At 58.0% G+C, this 22,620-nt stretch overlaps 1 protein-coding gene across 8 annotated transcripts in view; it reads right to left on the bottom strand.

Moving 5' to 3' along the window:
- Positions 1 to 91: 91 nt before the first annotated feature.
- SPEG (striated muscle enriched protein kinase) overlaps positions 92 to 22,620 on the bottom strand; it is a 55,770-nt gene continuing 33,241 nt past the window's right edge. For 3 of the 8 annotated variants that reach the window (XM_077155226.1, XM_077155229.1, XM_077155227.1), the window contains 28 exons: positions 22,360 to 22,479; positions 22,016 to 22,120; positions 21,236 to 21,442; positions 20,723 to 20,846; positions 20,455 to 20,630; positions 18,166 to 18,278; positions 17,583 to 17,751; positions 17,235 to 17,331; positions 16,913 to 17,113; positions 15,861 to 15,918; positions 15,190 to 15,267; positions 14,901 to 15,079; positions 14,436 to 14,462; positions 13,608 to 13,760; positions 13,165 to 13,207; positions 12,168 to 12,236; positions 9,936 to 11,901; positions 9,488 to 9,619; positions 6,812 to 6,928; positions 6,452 to 6,619; positions 6,233 to 6,355; positions 5,902 to 6,069; positions 5,164 to 5,767; positions 3,309 to 3,548; positions 2,996 to 3,219; positions 2,055 to 2,130; positions 1,626 to 1,775; positions 94 to 1,318 (listed from right to left, as the gene is read on the bottom strand). In XM_077155226.1, the coding sequence (XP_077011341.1) occupies positions 1,126 to 1,318; positions 1,626 to 1,775; positions 2,055 to 2,130; positions 2,996 to 3,219; positions 3,309 to 3,548; positions 5,164 to 5,767; positions 5,902 to 6,069; positions 6,233 to 6,355; positions 6,452 to 6,619; positions 6,812 to 6,928; positions 9,488 to 9,619; positions 9,936 to 11,901; positions 12,168 to 12,236; positions 13,165 to 13,207; positions 13,608 to 13,760; positions 14,436 to 14,462; positions 14,901 to 15,079; positions 15,190 to 15,267; positions 15,861 to 15,918; positions 16,913 to 17,113; positions 17,235 to 17,331; positions 17,583 to 17,751; positions 18,166 to 18,278; positions 20,455 to 20,630; positions 20,723 to 20,846; positions 21,236 to 21,442; positions 22,016 to 22,120; positions 22,360 to 22,479 (6,080 nt within the window). In that variant the 3' untranslated portion in view covers positions 94 to 1,125. Of the gene's footprint in view, positions 1,319 to 1,625; positions 1,776 to 2,054; positions 2,131 to 2,995; positions 3,220 to 3,308; positions 3,549 to 5,163; positions 5,768 to 5,901; positions 6,070 to 6,232; positions 6,356 to 6,451; positions 6,620 to 6,811; positions 6,929 to 9,487; positions 9,620 to 9,935; positions 11,902 to 12,167; positions 12,237 to 13,164; positions 13,208 to 13,607; positions 13,761 to 14,435; positions 14,463 to 14,900; positions 15,080 to 15,189; positions 15,268 to 15,860; positions 15,919 to 16,912; positions 17,114 to 17,234; positions 17,332 to 17,582; positions 17,752 to 18,165; positions 18,279 to 20,454; positions 20,631 to 20,722; positions 20,847 to 21,235; positions 21,443 to 22,015; positions 22,121 to 22,359; positions 22,480 to 22,620 lie in introns of all 8 variants that reach the window. The other 5 variants (XM_077155230.1, XM_077155231.1, XM_077155232.1 and 2 more) reach the window with 2 other exon arrangements.

Genomic DNA, 22,620 nt, shown 5'->3' with positions numbered 1-22,620 from the left:
CTGGTCCATTCTGGAGCCCAGCATCCCCTAAACTGTGATGGGGGGACATGTGAGAAGTGGTGGGACTATCAGAGCCTGGTTGGAAGATAAGGGGTAGTGGTCCTGCCAGGATTCCAGAAACTGCAAGAGATGTATGGCAACGGGTCTTCAGCTTTTACCCATCCAGAGAAGGCTGAGATGCCTCTGTCTCAGGACCCACTGCCTCCCTCCATAAGCCATCTCTCCCCACAGACCACACAGAGGTCCTGCTGCTTGCTGTTTTTATTTTCCTTGTGACAGAAAGACAGACAGCTGCATAGGCAGCTGAATGGCTGGGGGAATAGTCAGGACAACACGGGCAATAGGGATTAGATGGAGGGGAAAACTTCTTTAGTCAATAAATAAATAAATATGAGTGGGAAGATGGACAATGGCCATGAAGGGGGCAGTGGGGACATCCTTGGGCCTTCACTGAGTGCCCTTGACCCAGAGGTGAATCCACTGGGACAGGAGGAGAGCAGAGGCTCGAGTGACCGCTCACCTCCAGCCTCCAGCCCTGCAGACTTCTCCTACCAGCTTGCAGGCAGCTCGCCTGCCCAATCCCACCTACGTCTCCCCTCTTCTCCTTCTCCCTACTTCACTGCCCTCTCTGACATCCTGGTTCTGGCTCCCAGGCACTGTCTCTTTGTCCTGTCCCTGCTGCACCAACACCCACTCCCAGATCACTGCCCTGACTCTCTGGGCTCCACTTCCTCCTCTCCAGCCACTCATACCTTCCTTGGTTCTCTTCTGAGATGCACCATTCTACCCACCCCCAGGGTCTTCGTAGAGTCTCCCCTCCCCATCCCTCCACTTCTTTTCCTCTTCACTTCTCCATTCCCTTCTTGCCCCTCTTCCTGTTTCTACTCCTGCCCAGCCAGGCCAAGGGGTCTCTAGCTCTGGCCGGGGGGTGGCCTCAGGCAGGAGCCCCGCGGCCGCTGTCCCCGCAGGTCCGCGGGTCCGTGAGGTAATAGCCTGGCCGGATGTTGCTGCTGGTGGTGCCCAAAGCCCCGGGCCCACCCGGCTCAGTGCGGGCCCTGGAATGTCCCGCGGCGTCAGCGGGAACCCCGAGTCGAAGCCCGAGGCTGGGCTGTGTGGTCTGGGCCGCTAGGGGCTGCCGGGGTAGGCGCGGAGCAGCACCTTGTGGCGGGTGGCGGCCTCCGCCCGGCGGCGCCTCTGCTCGCCCAGGAACTCCTTGAGCCGGTTGGTGGTGAAAGTGAGCGTCTGGCGGCGCAGCTTCATCAGGTAAGCGTCCTGCAGCCACGGGTGGGCCAGGCAGTCCTGCAGGGAGGGCCGGCTCCTGCCAGGCCCAGCCGGGACAGTGAGGCCTCCCACAGGCCCGCACCCCACTCCCAGACTCACCCTCAAGTGAGTGACCTTGGGCAACTCCAAGACTCGGTTTCCCCATCTCTGGAATGGGGGCGGTGGTTCTGCCTATCTCATGGGGCTGCTGTGGGCAAATGGAGGCCATCCAGCCAGCCACGGAGAGTGGCGAGGGGCAACAGGGAGGGGGGTATCTTTGGCACAGGTTGGGTCGGGCAGTCTGGGGCCAGGGGCAAGTACTCTGGGGTGGGGATGTGGGTTTGGCAGGTGTGGGGTCCACTCACCAGGGATGCACTGAGAGGACTTTTCGCAAGAAGAGGGTAGCACTCTGGGAGGTATTGGGGTACAGCTGGAAGGCATCAAAGCGGCCCCCCACAATCCGAGCTTCTGTTTCCTGGGGCTCTAGCTCATAGAATGGGGAGCGTCCGCTGAGCCTGTTGTGAGAGATAGTTCAGTTGACACATGTGGACTGGGAGGGGTGTGGGGTGGGGCTCAATGCCCAGGCCTGGGGGGAATTTAGTGTGTGGGTTCTGAGGGCCCCAGTACCCAGGGGTGGTATCCCTGGATGCCTGGGGAGACCTGAGACCTGTGTATGTGTGTGCACGCATGTGTGCACGTGTTAGGGAAGTGCGGGTGTTGGGGTAGGCAGAAGGTGAATCTGACGCCCATGGCATGGGAGGAGAGGGCTGGGCAGGGGGCCTGGGGGCACTCACATGATGTAGGTGAGCACTCCTGCTCCCCAGATGTCCGTGGCCGAGCCGATGGGATCCCCCTTAACCATCTCAGGAGCTGATGGGAAACAGAGGCCAGGCTGACCCAGCTTCTTGGTGGCAGAAGAGCAGGGAGAGGCAGGGGGAGGCCCCTGAGGGCTAGTGGAACACAGCAAGGCCCAGGTTGCCAGGCTCTGGGTACAGCCAGGGCAGCAGGCAGGACAGCAGTAGGGGTAGCCCTGGGGCAGTGGTGGGAGAGATGGGAGAGTCCAACCCAGGCACTGAAAGGTGGGGGTCCCCAGAACTCCAGAGGAGCTGAGAACTGTGGTCACTAGCTCCAGTGGATCAGCTCTGAGGTAGGACGCCCGTTGGCAGAGTATGGCCAATGCCAAGACCTAGAGCCTTGGAGATCAGCCTGCCTACTTCTAGTCCCAGGCCTGCCCCTTCCTAGCCACAGGACATTGAGCAATTTACTAACTGTCTCTGGCTCCACGCTTCCTCATCTGTAAAGCATGGCCTGTTGAATAGCTCTAAGGGAGAACGACAGTGAACATAAAGCCCTGGGCACTCAGCAGGCGGCTAAATGGTGGCTCTTTCCTTAATTATATAAAATAATAATGGATTCTCCCGTCTTTCCAAATTCATCAAGTCCCAGCTCTACCGCTTATAATTGTCTAATGTTGGACAACACACTGAACCTCCTGGTGGCACTGCTGCTTCCCCTGCAAAAGGGGTCAATCTTATGCCAATGTCCAGGGCCACTGTAAAGATCAAATTCTGAAAATCCATGTGATGGACTTTGATCACTGCTGGGAATACAGTGAGCACTCAAAACGTGGCTGAATGACACCCCGTCCTAGGCACAACTGGGGGTGGAGAGGGGTGAGCCCTAGCTGCTGGCAGCACCCCAAGCCCCCACTGTGGCTGGCAGCCTGGCCCCTCACCCATGAACTCCAGTGTGCCCGTGCGGTGGCCGAGGGGCCGCAGGGCCTGCGGGTTGTAGGGCTGGGCGCTGCCGAAGTCCACGATCTTGAGGGCGTTATCGGGTGCCAGCAGCAGGTTGTCCGGCTTGATGTCTAGGTGCAGCACATGGCGGCTGTGGAGGTAGTCCAGGCCTTGGAGCAGCTGCACCACATAGGTGGCCACGTCGTCCTCGGAATACCGGAACCTGCAAGGGGTGGAGGTGGGGAAGCAGGTGGTGTCCCAGCCCTGCCCCACCGGTCCTGCCCCCCCCTCCCTGGGGGACGGCCAGGCTACCTGTCGCTGAGGCCACACAGGAGCTCCCGGTTGCCGCAGCTCTCCGCGATGAGCACGAGGTAACGCGGGGTGATGTAGGCCTCGTGCAGAGCCATGAGCCGCTCGTGATGCAGCGTCCGCAGCACTTCGTACTCCTGCAGGACCCGCAGCTTGCCCTCGGCCGCATAGGGCACGATCTTGGCCACGAACGTGCGGCCCGTGGCGTTCTCCCGGCACGCTCGCACCACCCCAAAGCGGCCCCTATGTGTTGGGGAGGACAACACAGGCTCAGAGGAGAGGGGGGACACCTCTCGGTGGGGGTGGCCCCCAGGGGAAGCAAGGAGCTCCTCTTTTGTGCTCTGGACTGGAAATCTAGAAACCTAGGTTTGAATCTCATCTCTGCCATTCACTGGCTCTACTTTAGGCAAGTCCCATGACATCTTTAACCTCAGTTTCCCCCTCTGTCAATAGGTGAAGGTACTAATGCCAAGTCTTGCTCTCAGAGCTGCTGTGAGTAGTAAATGAAACCAACCTCACACCCACTAGAATGGCATTATTAAAAAAAACAAAAAAAAGTGCTGACGAGGATGCGGTGGGAAAGGGACCTTAGTACATTGTTGGCAGGAATGTGAAGTGGTGCAGCCTCTGTGGAAAACAGTGTGGATATTTCTCAAAAAGTTAAACATAAACTTGTCATATGACCCAGCAATCCCACTTCTTGTTATATACCCCAAAAGAATTAAAAACGGGCACTTGAACAGATATTTGTGCACCCATGTTCCTTGCAGCATTATTCGCAATAGTCAACAGGTAGAAACAACTCAAGTGTCCTTCAACAGATGAGTGCCTGAACAAAATGTGGTCTAGCCATGCAATAGAACATAATTCAGGCATAAAAATGAATGAAGTTCTGCTACACGCTACAACCTTGAAGACATCATGTGGAGTAAAATAAGCCAGATCCAAAGGACAGATAATGTATGATCTCACTTAACTAGAATATGCAAATTCATAGAGATAGAAAGTAGAGTACAGGTTGCCAGGGGTGGGGAGAGGAAGGAATGGGGAGTTAATGCATAGTGGGTTCAGGATTTCCATTTGGGGTGATGAACAAGTTTTAGTAATGGGTGGTGAAGTAGCAGTCACAACATTGTGACTGTGATGAATCCCACTGAATTGAAAGTTTGGAAGTGGCTGCGATGGGAAACTCTATGTTGCATATGTTTCCACAATTAAGGAGAGAAAGATACGCACAGAGACACACACACAAGAAAAGACACTGGCAACTAAATGCAATATGGATCCTGGACCAGATCTTACAATGGAGGGAAAATGTCCAAAAGGACATTACTGAGACAACTGAAAGAAATGGAATAGAGACTCCAAGCTTTATGTCAGTGTTAGATTGCTTGAAGTTGATAACTGTACTGAATGAGGTTACATAAGTGAATATCCTTGTTCTTAGAAAAAGTACATAGTTAAGTGTTCAAGGAGTATGGTGTGTGCAACCTACCCTCAAGTGTTTATAAAATAGATGGATGGACAGATAGATACATAGATGATACAACAACAGTGGCAAAATGTTAAAAGTTGCTAAATCTGGGAATATGGCTAGGGCTTTCTGTACTGGTTTTTGTTATTTCTTAACTGTCCTATAAGTTCAAAATAATAAGTGAAATTAAAAATTTGGTGGAGACCAGATGGCTACAGGGTCTGGTAGAGTTGCCTGGTGCAGAAGAAATTGCTCACTAGTGTTCTAAGGATTCCCCCATGCCTGGCCAGGGCAGTCTGGCCTCTCTGAATCCAAAACTGTCCCCAGTGCTGCTACATCCTACCCCACACACTCTGCCCCCTCCCCTTCCCAAGCCCAGCTTGCCTGGCCTTCTCCTCCAGGAAGGTGTAGGGTTTCTGAGGGGGACCCTGTCGAAGCGTGGTGCCCTCTGGCCCAGGTGAGCTGGGGGGGCCACCCCCAGGGGAGCTGGTCACCTCCTTGGCGGGACTGAGGCTTCGCACAGTCACCTTTGTGGGTTCAGGAGGGGGTTCAGGGGCTGGGGGCTCAGGGGCTGGTGGTGCAGACACAAAGGAAGTCACCATATACAGGGGAGTACAGGAAGATGCTGGCTTAGCCTCATGAGGGGCAGAGACTGGGGTTGGGGTCCCAGCATCAGGGATGGAAGACTTGGGCTCACTTGGGGGGACCTGGGAATTGGGTGGGGTGGGTTCTGCTTGCTGTACAGCTAACAGGCCCCTGTGCTTTCGGGGGGGTGTCTGGGGAGGTGGACCCACAGCCTTGAGTGAGGACAAGGCCTGGCTGGGAAGTGCTGGGGGGGAGGAGGGGCTGACAGTGGCTGACTGTGGGGCTGGGGAAGCAGGAGCTGGGGGTGGGGCCAGTGAGGTAGGAGAGTCAGGAGGCGGGGCCCTGGCTGGCCCTGAGGTAACAGGGACATCTTGGATAGCAGCAGACAGCAGAGCTGAGGGATCTAAGTGGAGAGAAAGAAAATCTTTATCATGGCACCCAGTGGGGGGCGGGAGGGGGGACGAGGCAAAAGAGTGGTACTCCAAGGAAGGGGAAGATCTTTTTCTTCTCTTGGCACCCGCTCCCAATCCCACTGACCTTGAATGCCCCTGATGATGACCTTCTCAGAAGGGTTGCTGAAGGGTCCCTGCCCAGCACGGTTGGCACAGGCCACACGGAACCTCATGGTCACTCCGACTGGCAGGTGGGTCACGTTATAGTAACAGTCAGGGATGGCTGCGCTCACGGGGTGCCAGGCAGACTCCCCTGCAGGCAGCATGGGGGAGGGGTTGAGGCCCCAGGAGGGGTGGCTCCAGCTCTCAGCGCTATCCGTGAGGAATCCGGGGCAGGCTCCTCTGCCCTGTGAGAGCACTGGCCTTCCCTGTCCAATGCCATCACCATCTCCCGCCCCCTGCTCATCGGGCCTCACCCTCCACCCGTCGCTCCAGCGTGTATGTGCAAGGTGCCCGGCTGTCTCCAGGCTTCCACAGCACCAACGCCGTGTCCTGATATGTCTGGGGTACCTCAGGAGGAGCAAGCTTCCCTGGGACACCTGGCAAGAGGAGGAGAGTCCCAGTGGGCACTTATGCCCCCAGCTTAGGGTCCATTACCCTTCCCCCACCCCACTAAGGCCCTTCCCCGAGCTCACGGGCCACAGCCACGGTACAGGAGCTGGTGATGCTGCCGAGGGCATTGGTGGCTGAGCACTCATACAGCCCTGCATGCCGTTTGCCCACCCGGGGGATGCTCAGCAGCTGCCGTCCGTCTTTGCAGGACACAATGACCACCGAGGGCTCTGACCTCAGGGACCGCTTGTCTGGAGGGTAGAGAGGAGCGGGGGGTGGGTTCTGAGTGAGGCAGCACTTGTGGGTCCTTGTCTAGGCCACATCCCCAGAGCATCCCTGAGCCCTGCCCACCCCGTCCCTAGGGCCTGAGGCCACTTGCTCACACCAGCCCCCCACCCTGCGTCTCTGTCTGGGAGTGACCATGGATGCTCCGAGCTCTTTACCTTTCATCCAGGAGATGTGGGGTGCAGGGCAGGCTGCTGGCAGGCAGAGCAGCGTGGCTGCCTCCCCCTCCAGCAGCACCTGGTCCTTGAGCTTGATGTGGAAGACAGGGGGGAAGTCTGGTGGGAGAGCAGGAAGGCCATTGGTCTGTGGGACCCCGGGCCATTCACTGCTGAGCTGGGGGGAAGACACATGCAGGCCCGGCACTGCTGGCAGGGAGCAGAGGGGCAGGCAGCCTCTTCCCAGTGGGATGTGGGAAGTAGAACCCCACTCCATGCAGAGTGTTTTATCTGGGGCCAGCCTCGCTTTCCCAAGGTCTGCACTGTGGGTGGCTCCCTGTTCCTTCCCTTGACTATGGAAGGTACTTGGTACGCACGTTGCATGTTTATAAGTTGCTTAGAGCAGGGCTGGGCGCCACATGAGTGCTCTATGAGCATTTGTGAAATAAAATAAAAACAAATAAGTATTTGAAAAATGATCGTGGTTAAGATCTTGCAAGGCCCGTTCCCTCTGGGGCAAGTGCAAGGAGCGAGCAGAGCCAGTGGCCTGAACTGAAACAGGACTGAACGTGGACTGGGCCCATGGTATCCAGTCTCAAAAGACCCGAAGTCATAGTAGACTCTGCAGACCCCAGAAGTGCATCAGCCTCCCTGCCTCTTTCCCATCTGGAATCAGGGGGAGAGAAGATCTTTTCCATGTACCTTGAGGATAACTAAATAGGGAGAGCTTCTGAAGGGGCAAGAGGCAGTAACTGTGTGACCTTGAACAAGTCATTTACCCTCTCAGAAACTCCATTTCTGGTCTTTAAAGGAGGGAGACAATAATACCTTGCTCAAAGGGTTGTTGGGAGAATTAAAAGAAGGATGTAAAGTGCTTAGCATGTGTCTGGTATATAATAAGTGCTTGTAAATGTTAGTCTCTATCGTGATTATTATTCGTCTCATTTATAGGCCATCTCGCCAACATGCCAGGAGAGAAGCCAGGCACAGAGCCCCAGAGAAAGGGGCCACTTCAGCAAGATAGAAGCTGCTGTCACAGCTGGCTGGTGAATGTGCCCCTGCTGGGGCTGAGGACAGGGTCAAGGTCTCTGCTTCAATGTGGCAAGCCAGTGGCTCCCTAGTCCCATGAGGATTTGTGTTCATGTTCCTGGGAACGACCCTCCAGAAAAATCTGCATCTGGTGTCAGTGCTGGGGATGAGCTGGGCAAGAGAGAAAGGTACAGCAGGAGTGGACCATCGGGACAGCAGCCCAGTCCCCCTTTGCACCGTACCCCAGCATCTCCCAAAGACCAGGCCCCACACTGAAGCCCCAACAACATAACGTGGACATAGCTTTTTCAATAGCACCTCCAGACTAGGTGAGGGTACTGAGTTGTGGGGAAAGAGAGAGTTAAGGAAGAGAGGTAAAAGATGACCCCAGACCAGCTCTGCCAGATCCCTCCTTCCACCATTTCCCTGGGGCCAACACTAGTTGGTAAAGTGGAGGTGGGACAGCTTTCTTCCTTTGGGGAATAGGGAGAGGATGAGGTAAGGGGACATGCTTTGGCGGGATATCAGCTGCACAAGCAAAATGGAGCCGGGGGAGGGGTCCCAGGTGGGAAGGGATCAGCTGTCCACAGGCTTCTACCCTGGCTTCTCTCTCTCTTTCCCCATAATTCCCCACCCCTCCCTCTCCAGCTGACCTTCCCTGCCCCCTTTTCACTGACTACGCCCCCCACTCCTCTCTGCCTCTAGTGGGAGGTCCCAGGTCTCCCAGCCAAACCTGGACACTGCCCCCTCAAGCCCAGCTGCAGTGAGGCTGGAACCATTCTGAGGAGTTTTACCAGGAATCTGGGGAGCTTAGACCTGGTGACCTCTAAATACCCCTCACACACCTGGCTTGGTGGGCCTGGCCCTTGCTAGCTGGGGGACTAGAGTCAGTCTTGGTGGAGAATGCCTCCTTCCCTGCTGCCCCAGACCAGGGAAGGCCACAAGTTGCCCCCACTCCTGCAGAGAGCCCTCTTGGCTGCTTTTCCGTGCAGAAGAGCCTCTGTTGGGAGAGGTGATGTCTGCCAGGGGTGGGGGGCAGGGGGTTGGGGCTGCGGAAAAATGGAGAATTGGAGGCACAGTCCAGTGTGCGGGCCACCTGCCTGGAGAAGGGGGGTGCATGTCTTTGGGTGCACATCCAAGAGCACACACGATTCAGGGGGTGCTGTGGGGACAGGGGAGAGGTATCCTGAGCTCCTTCTAAACCACCTGTAGTTACAGAGGCCATCTAGGCTCTTCCAGCAGGGAGGAAACTAGCCAAGGAAAGGTCATGGAAGGTCACACAGCCCAACTCTCTGGCTGCTCCACTTAACTAACTCTGCAACTTGGACGGGCCAGCTAGCATCTGTTTCTATGCGTGTAAAATGGGGAGGGCGATAATCAGTCCTAAACCATGTAGGAGGGCCGGATGGAGAGCACTCGTAAATGCTTAATACAACACTTGGCATCGCTAAAGAAATAGCCGTAGCTGCTACTGTTGTTTTCACCTGACTCCAGGCCTCTTCCATGGCTGCCCAGGCTCCTCGAGGTGGCTCATCTCCCCTCCTGGCCAGATACTTCTCACCTCCCTCCTCCTGTGTGTGTGTGGGGGGGGGGGGGGGCAATGGGAAGGGGCAGGGAGTGGGAGGTACTCTCCCTGCCGGCTCTTATTACCTGATTCGCTGCGCACGTACTGGTGACCTAAGTTCTCCTGGACACTGGCAGAGAGGTTTGGCTGTGACAAGCCCTTGTCCTTACGCAGTCGAGAGAGGCCCCAGCGGAGCCGTCTTCGGCTTTCCCCAGGAGCTGCAAAGGCCCAGGCCCCTGAGCACTTGCCCAGCCAGGATCAGAAAGCTTCCCCCTCCCTGCAGTCCCCCGTACAGAGAAGGGTGAGGAATAGAAAAGAACAGCTAGCCGGCCTACCCTGCTCCCATCATCTCCACCCCCCTGCCTCCCACTCCTTCAGCGGCAGTCCAGCACCTGGGCAACCTTTTTCTGATGCATGTCCCCAGCCCTCTCCTCTCTCTAGCGCACCCCAGCCACTTCCTCAACCTGCACTCGTCATCCCAGGCCTGCAACCCGACCACACTCAAACTTCACCTGCAGCCCTGCCCCTGCTCACCCGAGGAGCCCGACGTGGCGCTGGTCTCGGAGCCCAGGGACTCTGCCGAAGGGGTGGTGGCGCCGGCCTGTGCCGCCAGCTGGTTTTGCGGGAGACCCATGCGCCGCAGACTCTCGCCCTCCGACGTGGCCCTGCGCAGCCGTCCAAACAGCGGCGTGCTGCGGCCCGACGCGCCCCCCGAGTCCTCGCTGCTGCCGCTGCGCTGCAGCCGGCTGGACAGCCGCTCCAGCGTGGAGCTGAGCCGCCGGCGCACCGCGAGCACCGGGGAGCCCCGCGCGGAGCTGCCACCCTCCGAGCTCTCCCCGTCCCCGCCGCGGGCCTCCCAGGCCGGGTGGCGCTGAGCTGGCGGGGTCCGCCGCAGCCGTTGGGATAGCGACAGCGATAGGCGGCGGACGAAGCCCGGCTCCCCGGCCGCCCTGAGGTCCTGCACCGAGCGCGAGCGCTCCTGCCGTCGCACCAGCTCAAGCGGCGTCCCCGCCGGGCTGGGCCGGTATATGCCGTCCTCCTCCTCGGCCCCGCGGAAGGGGCCGCGCTCCTCTGAGCGCGAGCGGCTCAGCAGCCGCAGCCCCCGCGACAGGGGTGACTCGCGGCTGCGCTTGAACTTGGCCTCAAACACGGCCTCCGACTCCAGGTTCTCGATGCTGCTGTTGAGGTTGCTGCCTGGCCTGGGGGGGACCGTGGGAACCCGGATTTTCTCGGCCAAACGTGGGGGAGCCCCAGCTAAAGGCGCGCGCTTCTCGGGGACCCCAGGAGGGGGCGAGGCCACCCTGGCGAACACAGCTGCGTGGGGCGTGGGTTCTGGCGGAGGCGCAGTGGGACCCTGCGGGGCGCCCTGAGCGTGGGCCGACAGATGGAGCGAGTGAATTATCTGGGCATAGGGCGTAAGGGGTGGCGCGAGGGTCTGCAGAGTCCTGGGGGGCTGGGTAAGCTTGGGAGCTCGGACTGTTTCCGGCGTGGGTTCTGGGGCCTTCTCTTGGGCCGGCGGCAGTGCCGAGGACTGCGGGGTGTCACTGGGTGTGGTGGAGGGAGGTTCCACAGACTTGGGGACGCTGGGCTTGGGGATGTTGGGCTGCGCGGGGCTGGACGGCTGAGCCTCGCTGAGGGCAGACAGGGAGGGAGACTCCTGCAGCCTGCGAGCTCCAAGCCTGGCCACGGGAATCTCGAGGGGCGCCCCCGCGCGGCGGTGCCTGCCCCGGGGCTCCGCCTCACCTTGTGAGAAGCTGCTGCTCTTCTGCAGGCCCCGAGTCTCGGGCGGGGGCTGGTGGCGGGGCGCTGCCTCGCTGGAGGCAGCCCGCGCCAGCCGGGGGTCCCGAGCCCGGCCCCCCAGGCTCTCCAGCAGGGGGCCCCTGAGACCGCTGACTTTGCCATCCTCAGGGCCTCCCCGCAGCAGCCGCTGGCGCAGCGCCTGCAGCCTCTGTGCGTACTCACCCTCGCCCAGGCCTCCCCGGGCCAGACGGGTGGCGCCCGGGCTGGGGCTCCTACGCTGCGGCAGCTCGACAGAGGCCGCCTTGTACAGGCCCCGGCCCGGCTCCCGCGGTCCGGCCCGGGGCAGGGCGCTCTCAGCTGAGCTGCCCCTCCGGAGCTCACCCCGTCGGGGGCTGGGGGGCTCCTGGCCTGGGGAGGGGAGGGCCTGAGCGCTGGCGGCCTCCTGGTCCTGAGAGGGGGCCCTTCCCAGCTCCTGCCAGTCCATGGGAGTGGCAGCCCCGGCCTCGGGCGTCCCCAGGGCCTCATCCTCAGTGGGAATGTCTGTAAGGGACACTCGGGAGCCAGAGAACTCGGGCTGCAGCGGGCGGGGCACTGAGGGCAGCTCCTCCAGCTCTTCCTCTTCAGAGTCCGAGGAGGACGAGAGCCCCCCACTGGGAGGTGGGCGCCGGGGCACGGCCACCCACACCCGCTCTGGGGGGGCCCGCAGCAGCTCAGGGATGGGGCGCAGCACCAGGTGGCACTTGTAGCTGATCTGGGAGCGCTGGAGACAGGGCACCGGAGTCAGGTTTACTTGCCCTCAGGGTAGAACTGGCCCACCAAGGCCCACCCCAGCTCAGTCCCAGCCCTGGGGGAGAGGCCCACGGCAGGCAAAGGGCGAGGGCACAGGAGAAGCCAGAAATTAAGAGAATAAAAGCGGGAAGCTGGATAACAGGAGATGAGAACACATGACAGAAAAAGGCAGGATGAGGGAGAGAGCTGGAGGAAAAGAAGGTGAAAGGGGTAGAGGCAGGCCCCAGCCCAACTCACCTGCCACCTCCGCCGGGAGAGGAAGAGTTTCAGGTGATCAGTGCTCACCTCTGCACCCTTTGCCTCTGTCTGCAAACCCAGGAAAAGGGCATGAGGGAACGCCTTCTGCCAACCAAGACCTCCTGGTATGGCAATGAACAAGTCCACGGGAAGGGAACAGTGGGCCATGGGAGGGGGGCAGTGGGCCCTGAGTCTGGGCTCCTAGGGGCCCCCTTCCCTTTGAGTCTGTCCTGACAGCTCAACAGCCAAGGTGCCCACAGGTGGACAAATCCCGTGAACTCGAGTGGAGGGCACAAAATCAGTGTTCCCCAGGCCCCGGCTCCCCAGCTCAGTCTGTCTCCATGCAGGGCCAGCACCCTGGATAGCTGGAGCTTTGGTGGTCCGGACAGATGCTTTCCTCTGCCACCCACCCAGGCTCTCCTTCCAGAGCTGGTTTCTGGTTTGAGAAGGAGACCTACTCCAAGGACTAATACCGGAATAACGGTGCTTAATGGACAGTTTATTCAGTTGCTTTCTGAGCTCATTTACTGAATTCGTCCTCTGTGCCTAACCCTGTGCCCTGAGATTCTGGGGTGTGGAAATGAATGAGTGGGAACCTGCTCACAAGGAGCCCAAAACCTAGAGGCTGAGTCAGCCAGGCCACCTACCAACCTCAATGCCATGAACCCAGTGCAGGCTGGGGGTGGCCTCAAGAGCCAGGGAGAACCCCACTGAGAGCCCCCCAGGCCAGAATGTGGGGCAGGACTCTCGTCCAGATCCTGCACCTTAGAGTCCATGACACCCCAACTCAAGCACCAATTTGAGCTTCAATTTCCTTATAAAAAAATGGGAATAATAACGCCTGCTTTTGCAGAGCTGCTATAAGGCTAAGAGATCACAGGTATATAAGATGCCCAAGATGGTGATGCATACAGTGGGTACTCAACTGAGGGGGATGCTAATAACATGCCCTCTCCTTCTAGCTCCTGAACCACCTACTTTGTGGGACTAGACTCACTTTGAACCAAGGATGTTCTAGGGTCTCCTCTACAGTAGGCCTCCTGTAAAAGAATGAGAATTAAGAAGGGGCCAGAGAGATTTCTCATTCATTCATTCATTCATTCAGTAAATGAGTGAGAAAGTAGCACTCCTGAGGAGTTGGAGGAGTGAATGTGTAAGGGCAGAGAAGGGGAGTGAAGGGTGGGGACACTGCCCAACTCGACAGCCAAGGTGCCCACAGGTGGACAAATCCTCTGAACTCGAGTGGAGGGCACAAAATCAGTGGCTCCCCGGGCCCCGGCTCCCCAGCTCAGTCTGTGTCCATGCAGGGCCAGCACCCCGGACAGCTGGAGCTTTGGTGGTCTGGACAGATGCTTTCCTCTGCCACCCACCCGGGCTCTCCTTTCAGAGCTGGTTTCCAGCTTGAGAAGGAGACCTACTGCAGGGGGTCCTGGTACTCACAGCCGGTCCTGCACCAACACTTTGATGAGGAAGCCCCGGGCCTCCCTGCTCAGGCTCAGGAATGTCGTCTCCTCAAAGGCCACGTTGTAGTTCCGGATGTTCATCAACGTCGTCCGATCATTTTCCCCAACAAACGGGGAGATTCCTGTCAGGCTACAGAGCCAGAGAGGGTTGTGGTGAGACGATGACAGGAAAATGGGGTGGAGAGGCCCGAGGTGGCGATATGGCTGGGGATGGATGGAGGCCCAGGGCTGGGGGATTGTAGAGGCTGGGGGACTCTGGGAAGAGGGGAGGCAGGGCAAGAAGCCAAGACATTTAGCCTCTTCCCTGTCCTGCCCCCACCCCACTGCCCTGTATGGGCTGGGAGGTAGTTCTGCCCTTAGACCTGGCCAGCCACTTCCCCTGCCCCAGGTCCATGCTTTAAGGTGACCTGCTCTGTCCCTTGTCCAGCCGTGGCCTCTCCATGAGGTGAGGAGTCCAGGGGCCGGGGTATGTGCCCCCTCCCTTTCTAGACCACGTTCTGGACTTTGTAATTCCCTGCATATGCCTCTGTCTATCCAACCTCCCAGGCACGCTGTCAATATGCCCACCCCAGGGCCCAAGAGTGGCAGTTATTGAGGGGTGGGGGGGAGGACAGAGCTTGGACATGCAGTCTGGGGTGCCACAGTCATGCACAGGGGGCCCATGCAGGCAGGAAGGAGTGGAGGTGGTAGTAGAAGAGAACAGGACAGACAGCAGGACCCCCTCTTGCACTCTTGCCCCATTCCCTGCAAATGTTAGAGATGGGCCATGAAGAGACTGGGGTCCTGAGTGCAGAGAGGTCCTTACCAGAGGAAGGCAACAACGCCCACGGGCCTGTGGGGGAAAGGAGAGTGGGTGGGTAAGAGGACAGCCCGCCTCCCACTGGAAGCAAACGGTTCTCTGCCACCACCAAGCTGAGTGAGGAGTGGCCAGGTGAGCACAGGGAGAACTCTGGCCCCAGAGGTCCAGACATACCTGGAGGAGTCAAAGCGGGTCTGGGGGGGCCATCAGGCCATACCTGCTTCACTGGGGGTGGGTGTGGGTGGTGAAGGCCTGTCCCCCTCCCCAAAGGGCCCATCATCCAGGGACATAAAGGGCTGAGGCTCTGGATTGTCAGAGCAGCCCCAGATCAATGGGGCTGGGTAGTAACACGGGCAGGATGAGTCCCCATGAGAGATGCTCCCCACCAGCTATCAGAGAGGAAGGAATCTGGGCAGAGTGCCTAGGGCAGTGACCCTGGCCCACCCAAGTGGCCCAGCATGCCAGCATCACCAGATGTCCGTGACCCCAGACACGGGGGTCTGGTTGACAATCTCGGGTGCCACGAACTCAGGCGTGCCATACTGGCAGTACTGGGGCTCTCCCGGAGTCAGCTCCTGGGCATTCCCGAAGTCGCAGATCCGCACCTGCTCTTCACCGTCTGCACCGTCCCACACCAGCAGGTTTTCAGGCTGCAGGACACACGGCAGGGCACGGGCGCTGAGCGAGGTGGGGAGGATGCCCTGCTGCCTGGCTCCCATGAGGGATGCCCACTCCCCACCCCCCCACACCTGTACCTCACCTTGACATCCAGGTGCAGCACATGGCTCTGGTGCAGGTAGTATATTCCCTCTAGCACCTGCCGCATGTAAGTCCGGATCTAGGGGAAAAGGGAGCCCAGAGTCCATGGGATGGATGGAGTGTTGTAACTGATTGCCCTCAGAGATGTGACGAGAGGCCAGGCCTTGTCTGGGGAATGGCTCTCAGAAGGCTGATGAAAGGCACTGAAACAAGTTTGGGATTGCTGAGATGCAGGGCCACCCTGCACAGCTGTGCAGGTTGGGTGCACCACAATTCTAGGGGAGAACTATTTACATTACCATAAGTGGAACTGTGCAGTGTATGGCAGGTTGCAGTGAGACCAATAGACTCTAGGCAGGGGTTCCTTCTGGGAGAAATGTCTGGGGAATAATTACTTAGGAAGACTGGGAAATAACAGTTAAGGACTTAAGTGGGTCTGCTGCGGTTTACAGAGGACAGTGGAAACCCCAAAAGACGAAGTTCTAGTCTGATGGGGGCAGTGGAGGCGGTGGGGGTGGAGCTCTGCTGCCTGCCTAACAGTGCTCTCCACCACATCCCCGGCCTCATTATGGACACAAATGGCATCCCAGGACCCACCCGTGGGTTCTCAGAGCTAAGGTAGGTGAAGGCTGAGGCCCAACAACCCTGTTCCCTGCCACCCACTGCCCTCACCTCAGACTCACACACGGTGGGTTTCCTGGCCATTCGCTCCAGCAGCTCCTCTGTGCAGCTACGCCCCAGATCAAGGAGAACAGTGACCAGTGCTGACCGCCTGGCCCACCCCTGGGCAAGGCCCTCCACCTCCAGAGCTCAAGGCGGCTCCTGGCTCAGTCCCCTTTAAACACGTGTGATACCAGACAGTCTGTTGTCACCCTCCCAGTCATCAGGGTGCATCGATGGGACAAGCCAGCTCGAACTCTCACTTGCTGTGGCATCTCAGGCAAGTCACTGAACCTCTCTGAGCCTGGGTTCCCTCAGGTATAGAATGCGGATAGCATCTCCTCTCCTGCTCACCTCACGAGGTATTGATAAGCATTAAATTATAGCAGAATTTTGCTGACAGTAATGAAACTCCTTAACTCTGTTTGAGAATGACCCAGAAGGTGCATGACACATAATAATTCATCATTCTGCTGAGGTTTGTGTTCCAGCAGGGCAGATTTGGAGGGGAGATGGCAGGACATGGTCGCCCTGTCAGGGGTGAGATGAGCCAACCATCCACACTCTCCCCAGCGCCTTTACCCCAGCGTCTCTTTGCTAGCTTTCATGAAAGGATAAAATCGTTTATGAAAACAGGATCCCCAATAAAACCAAATATTGACGCTTAAGGAGAGACTTCAAATGCTGAAATACACTGTTCTGCGTTTGTGCTAAAAATCATTTGCCATTCGTTAGCCTTGTGACTTTCAGCTAGTTACTAGCCTTCTCCATACCTTGGTTTCATCGTCTGCATAAAATGGGGATACTAAAATTCCATGAGATAGATGGACATGAGGATTCAGTGACTTTATACTTGTAAAACTCTTAGACCATTTCCAGGCACACAGAAGTGCTTTTAAGTGAAAGTGGACTAAAAAATGTCTTTCACAGATGTCTCCAGGCTTATCCCTCACAATCGCCAATGGGACCACTCTGTAAACTGCAAACCATGTTGCCAATTGGCTATGACAAGGACTGGTAATTCTGGCACACGTTCCCTTCAGTTCCCGCCTGTGCCAGGATACAGCTCGGTGACAATGACCAGTCCCCGGCGCCTCTCAAAGGCCTCATGGAAGTAGACAATGCAGTCGTGCTGGAGCCGGGCCAGCAGCTGGGCCTCCCGCCGGGCTGATGCCTTTGGCTTGGCCTGGCTGGGGATGAACTTGGCCGCAAACTCCAGACCCGAGCTGCGCTCCACCACACGCCGCAGGTAGGAGAAGGCACCCCTGGGTTATGGGGAGGGAGACCAGCTCAGCCAAATCTGCAGCTGGACTTTCCAGTCCCTCCTGCCCAGACTCTGGGGAGGCTCCATCCCCAGAAACCGCACATCCCCTCCTCGCCCCACACCTGCCGATCTCCTGGTGGATGTCATAGAAGTCGCTAAGCCTCCTGCCTCGCTGCTCCTCGTCTTCCCTGACCCCCTCAACCTCCATAGCTGTCTGAGCTGGGGAAGAGACGTCTTGGGGTTAGGTGAGGGAGGCAAGAAAGGGACGAGGGCAGAGACTGAGACAGGCAGGGACAGATGGAGGAGGTGGAAGAGGAACAGAATACTAGGGGTCTGAAGTTGGGGTGCTGGGGGCTGGAGGATGCAGTGGCTGCGGAGTGAAGGACCAAGCAAGTGTTTCCTGGGTTGGGGCTTAAGTTAGGTTCCTGGGGGTGGGTGCACTGCCCTTCTCCCCTGGAACCCCAGCCCACCTGCAAGCACAGTCAGCTCTGCTTTGCAGGAGACTTCGCCTGCCAGGTTCCGGGCAGTGCAGGTGTAGACTCCGCCATCCTGGGCCCCCGTGCTGAGCACCACCAGGGAGCACTCATTCTCCTCATACACAAAGCTCACGTGGCTGCTCTCCGTCAGCAGCACCTCATCCTGCAGAGTCGGGTGTCACCTCCAGCCCCAGCCTGGCCTCATTTCCACGTAGGTTCAGGCACTTTTCTACTCCATGCACCACCCTCACCTCCCAGGGGCTGGCATCACCTCTACCCTGGGGGCTGTGCTCTCCCAGGACCCAGAATCAGCTCCATTGTTACCTCCCACTAATAGTCCTGCACCACCCAATTAGTCCCTCGGTTCCTCAATCCCCCACCAGAGTCACCCAGCATCCATGGGTCCCAGTGCCTCTCCCTAATCCCTCATCTGCAGCAGGTCCTTTTCTCTGCCCAGGCTCTCCTCCTCCTGAGGCCTCCAGGACCCCTCCCTCCCATACCCCCAGGAAATCATCCCCCCCAGGCTCCTGGTCAGCCCAGTCCAGGACTCAGACTGCTGCATCTGTTCCCTGCTGACCTTGTACCACATGATGTCCGGCACTGGTTTCCCCTCCACCACCACAGCAAAGCGAGCCGTCTCCCCAGCTCCCACTTCCACGTCCTCCATGATGGACTCAAACCGTGGGGCCTCTGAAACACACAGGGCCAGGAGTGGAGGGGTCAGGACACTGGCCCCATCCCCGAGCAACTGGTTCAGTCCAACACCAAACTCCTCCTACCCTCCCCGGGGCTCTCAAACTCAGCCCCCTCTTGGAACTCTAGGTTTTCTGGACCAAGCGCTCTGCCTATAAATCCAAACGTGATGTTCTCCAAATCTCCAAAAGCGTTAAGTCAGAGAGGGCCGGCTTGCTTTGTTTGGTTTGTCCCTCAGTGTTCATTTGCCAGCTTTAAAATTAGATGTTCACACACAAAAGAAATTTGGATTTCCTGCCTCTCTGGAAAATTCAGGACTCGCCGTCCTGAGCCCACTTCTCTGGCTGCATTAAATGGGCAGGCAGCGAGTGGCTCAACGCTGCCCCCTGTGGGTGACTGCCCTTCTTCACACCCAGGGGCCTCCATCCTTACTTTACCTGTACTTGGCCCCTGCAAGCGGCTCAGTCTGCAATCCCAAATTAAGTTAATGGATGGAGTTGTCTCTGTCTTAAATGTTTTTCTCTCTGAATCTTACTTAAATGTTTAGGGGGCCTTGCACCATCTGTGAGATGGCAAGATGAACAAATGGGCAACCCTCAAACATTAACTAAATAGTCTAGAAACTATTCTCAGCTGAGTCCCCCCCCACGAGGCTGATTTTATTCCCCACGCACATCATGAGGTGGAATTATTTCCTGGAAGAACAACTTCAAATTCTCATGGTGGAATTTAATACATAATCCAATGTACTTTGCTCAGGAGCCTGTTGCCCCATGCCTGAGCATGTTTTAGGGAGTCTGCTGTAAAGAAGGGGGAATGATCAGACCCTCAGGGAACAGCGAGGGGGAGGGCATGGGGGGCACCCTGGGAGTGGGAAAGACACCACATGGGGTAGATGTGGAGGTAAGAGGCCATTCCACTTGCCCTGCCTCGGTGGTGGGTAGGAGGGGAGGGGCCAGGGATACAAGCCCCAGCCCTGCTGGAGCACTGGCCAACAGGGAGGCAGTCTCCTTCTTGGGGCCAGGGTCTCCCCAGACCCCCGGGCTCCTTCTATATCTAGGAAGAAGGATGGGCCCTGCAGATGGAAAGTCAAGGCAACTGGGCAGGAAGCACCGAGACATGCCTTATCTAGTCAAGAGGATGAAGGGGGCAAGGGGCAGCTGGGAAGGGGGAAGACAGGTAAGAGGGAGACCGGGAGCCCTGACGATCTGTGCACGCCCCCCTATCCTGCGGTCCCCACAGCAGGGCTGCGAGGACTACCCCCATCTCATCCTCAAACACAGCCTATGGCTGCTTCTCTTCAACTTTAAAAAGACCCCTCTCCCCTCTAGGAATACGCTCCCCAGTCTGCTGGGGGTGTCTAGGAAGGTCAAAGCACTGGAAGGCTTGAGTGAGCGCCAACAGTTTTTTGGTTTTATTTTGTTTTGTTTAAAGCACCAGAAACTGGACTTTTACCCATAATAAGATTGCCTGTGCTCGCTGAAATGTCACCTTCTTTGCTTTGGGTTGAAACTGTGTCTACTCCACAGGGAACACTGTTTAGATCATGCTGATCTGAAGCTCTGATGGACAGTTACATATGTCTAGAGTTATTAACAAACTGGAAAACAGAGCAATTATTCCTTAGAGTGTGCTGTGGCTTGGAGACCACATCTTTTAAATTACAGAGGAGAAAGGCTGGGGAGCTTCTTTCTGCAAAAGGGCAGTCAGGATCTGCTGGCAGTCTGGGGATGACATGCCCTCACCTGGGCTTTTCTTTTCCTTTTAATCTCCTGGTCGCCCTACTACACCAGAGATACCGTTCCCTATTGCGTTTACTACAGGAGCTAAGAGCACCACTAGCTTTGGAGCCAGGCACCTGGGCTTGAATCCCAGCTCTTGTACTTATTAACTTGTGTGACCTTGGGCCAGTTACTTAGCCCTCTCTGAGCCTCAATTTCCTCATCTGTAAAATGAGGTGATACCTGACCATCTCCCAGGGCTGATGTAAATGTTAAAGGTAATACATGCGAAGACAGTGCTTAGCAGAGCCTGGCACATGCCACCTGCTCAATAAATATCTTTTTATTATTAATACTCCTGGCATTTTTATGGCTGCTAGATGGATAAGCCTGGGAAAGAGGACAGGGCTGTGGGCCTCGGAGGAGAGGGAGGAGGCCACGCTCTCACCCACCTGCCAGCTCCAGGGTGACGGAGCAGGCCTGCGTGCCGTGGCGGTTGCGGGCCGTGCAGGTGAGGGGCCCCAGGTCCCGGCGGCTCACCCGGCAGATCCGAAGACTGTACTGATCGTCATCCGGCTGGCTCAGCTCGTACACGCCTGCCCGTGCCTCGAGGAGGGCCCCACGGCGGCTAAGGGACACGTGAGAGGGAAGTCACCCAGGGAACCAGCCAGAGCTGGGCTGCCTCACGTGGCAAGGAGGGTGGGCTGGGGGGGTCCCCACCTCCTCCAGACGACCTGGGCCTCCACGTGGTTGAAGGTGACGGTGACGCTGGCAGGCTGCCCCTCCACCACATACACCACGTCCGGCCTGTCCAGCACAGCGGGAGCCTCCTCCAGTGGGGGACCTGGGAGGGGGAAAAACTCAGGCTTTGCGCTGGGCTAGTCGCCAGGGCATTAACTTCCCCCTGCTCTACTCACCTTCCTAATCACTATGCCAGCTCTATTTTCACAGAAGAGGACCCTGAGGCTCAGAGAGGCTTAGCAATTTGTCTAGGGAGCACAGCCAGCAAGGGGCAGAGATGGGATTGGATCCCTGGCTTGTCTGCAGAGCGTCACCTTTGCCCATTGGGCCACGTAGCTTGCCCAGGAGCAGAAAGGAAACACACCAACGGGCTGTGGTCCCTCCCAGCCACCCTGTTCCTGCCACGGTTACATGTCCAGACTAGATTAGTCCTGGACCAGCATGCAGGAGGCAGACACTGGGGCCCCGGCCCCACGGGGACCCCAGGCTCACCGCGCTCCAGCAGCTGCACGGGCTCTGAGGCAGGCGAGGGTTTGCTGCTGTTCTTGGCCGTGGTGCTGAGGACACGGAAGATGTGCTGGGCCCCCTTCCGCAGCCCCGAGGCCGCCCACCCGGGCTCCCGCAGGCCCGTGGCCAGCACCGTCCACTGGTCTGAGCCCAGCATCTGGTGCTGCACCGTGTATGTCAGGGAGTCGGGGTCTGCTGGAGGGAAGCAGCAGCTAGTAACGCTGATGATGCTGGGACGCCCCCACCCCCCTTCGGCTAGCTCGGGACTCTGGAACTCGTCAGCCTGCTCTGAAGACCTACCTCAGTTTCTTCTGTTGCTCCCTGCCTGCCCCCACTGCCCTTCCCCAACCACCAGTCTGGCCATACTTAGAGCCAACAAGGTACCAAGCGTGGAGCCCGGTTACAGGTGTAGACGTGACTTTAGTTCCAATGTCTCACTACCTGTGGCAGGGAAACTGAGCGGGAAGATACCCTGGACGAGGGACGGAGAGGGCGACTTCAGGATCACGTCCCAGACTCCCAGTCCCTCAGGGAGCTGAGAAGAGAAGGGGATTGGGGTGTGTGTGTGTGGGGGGGTGCACTCCATGTCTCCTCCCCAAACTCGGCCTCAGGGGAGAGAAGCCAGGACATAGCTACCTCCTGTTGTGCTCTCCTAACACTCCTTCCATTTCTCCCGGGTCCACTCCCTTCCTGAAACCTGCTTTCCTGGTTCCCTTGGTGCCCGCTGCCTGACACTGCCCTGTTCACACTCCCAGCTGCACCCACCGACGGCCATGTCCAGACTCCTGGGGGGGTTCCAGGCGAGCACAATCATCCTCCCAGTCACAGCCACCACCTGTGGGGCACCGTCTGGAGGGCCTGGAACCACATCTGAAAGCCACATGTCTGCTGAGTCCTTTAGAACCCAGCAGCCATGCAGGATCTCCAAGGCTCTGGGCAGTAGCCTGGGGACCAGGGCCCAGCCACAGGGGCAGGGGGAAGGCCACATCACTCCCAGTAGACCGCTGTCCATTGGTGGAGCTAATGTGGAGCTGGGATGGTAACCCCTCCCTCACCCGACTTCCTGGGGCCACGCCCCACCCCCCTAGCTGGGTGGTGCAGAGTCTCACCTGTGACATAGAGGTGGGCGTAGCAGGCAGCTTTGCCCAGTTTATTGGCGATGACGCTCTTGTAGACACCAGCATGCTGGGGCCCCACGGCAGGGAACACCAAGCGATGTACATCCCTGTCTGGTGAGGGAGGGACAGGGACAGTGGGCCTGAGCTAGGAGGATACTTGGAGGGGGTGGGCTCTTGCCACTCCAGGGCTGGCCACTCACCCTTGTCTGCTGCAGGGAGGAGGCAAGGGGGAAAGGGTGGGGCAGACACCAA

The sequence above is a fragment of the Tamandua tetradactyla genome, chromosome 3 (assembly GCF_023851605.1).
Source record: "Tamandua tetradactyla isolate mTamTet1 chromosome 3, mTamTet1.pri, whole genome shotgun sequence".
Taxonomy (NCBI): domain Eukaryota; kingdom Metazoa; phylum Chordata; class Mammalia; order Pilosa; family Myrmecophagidae; genus Tamandua; species Tamandua tetradactyla.
This window is presented reverse-complemented; position numbering and strand designations above follow the sequence as displayed.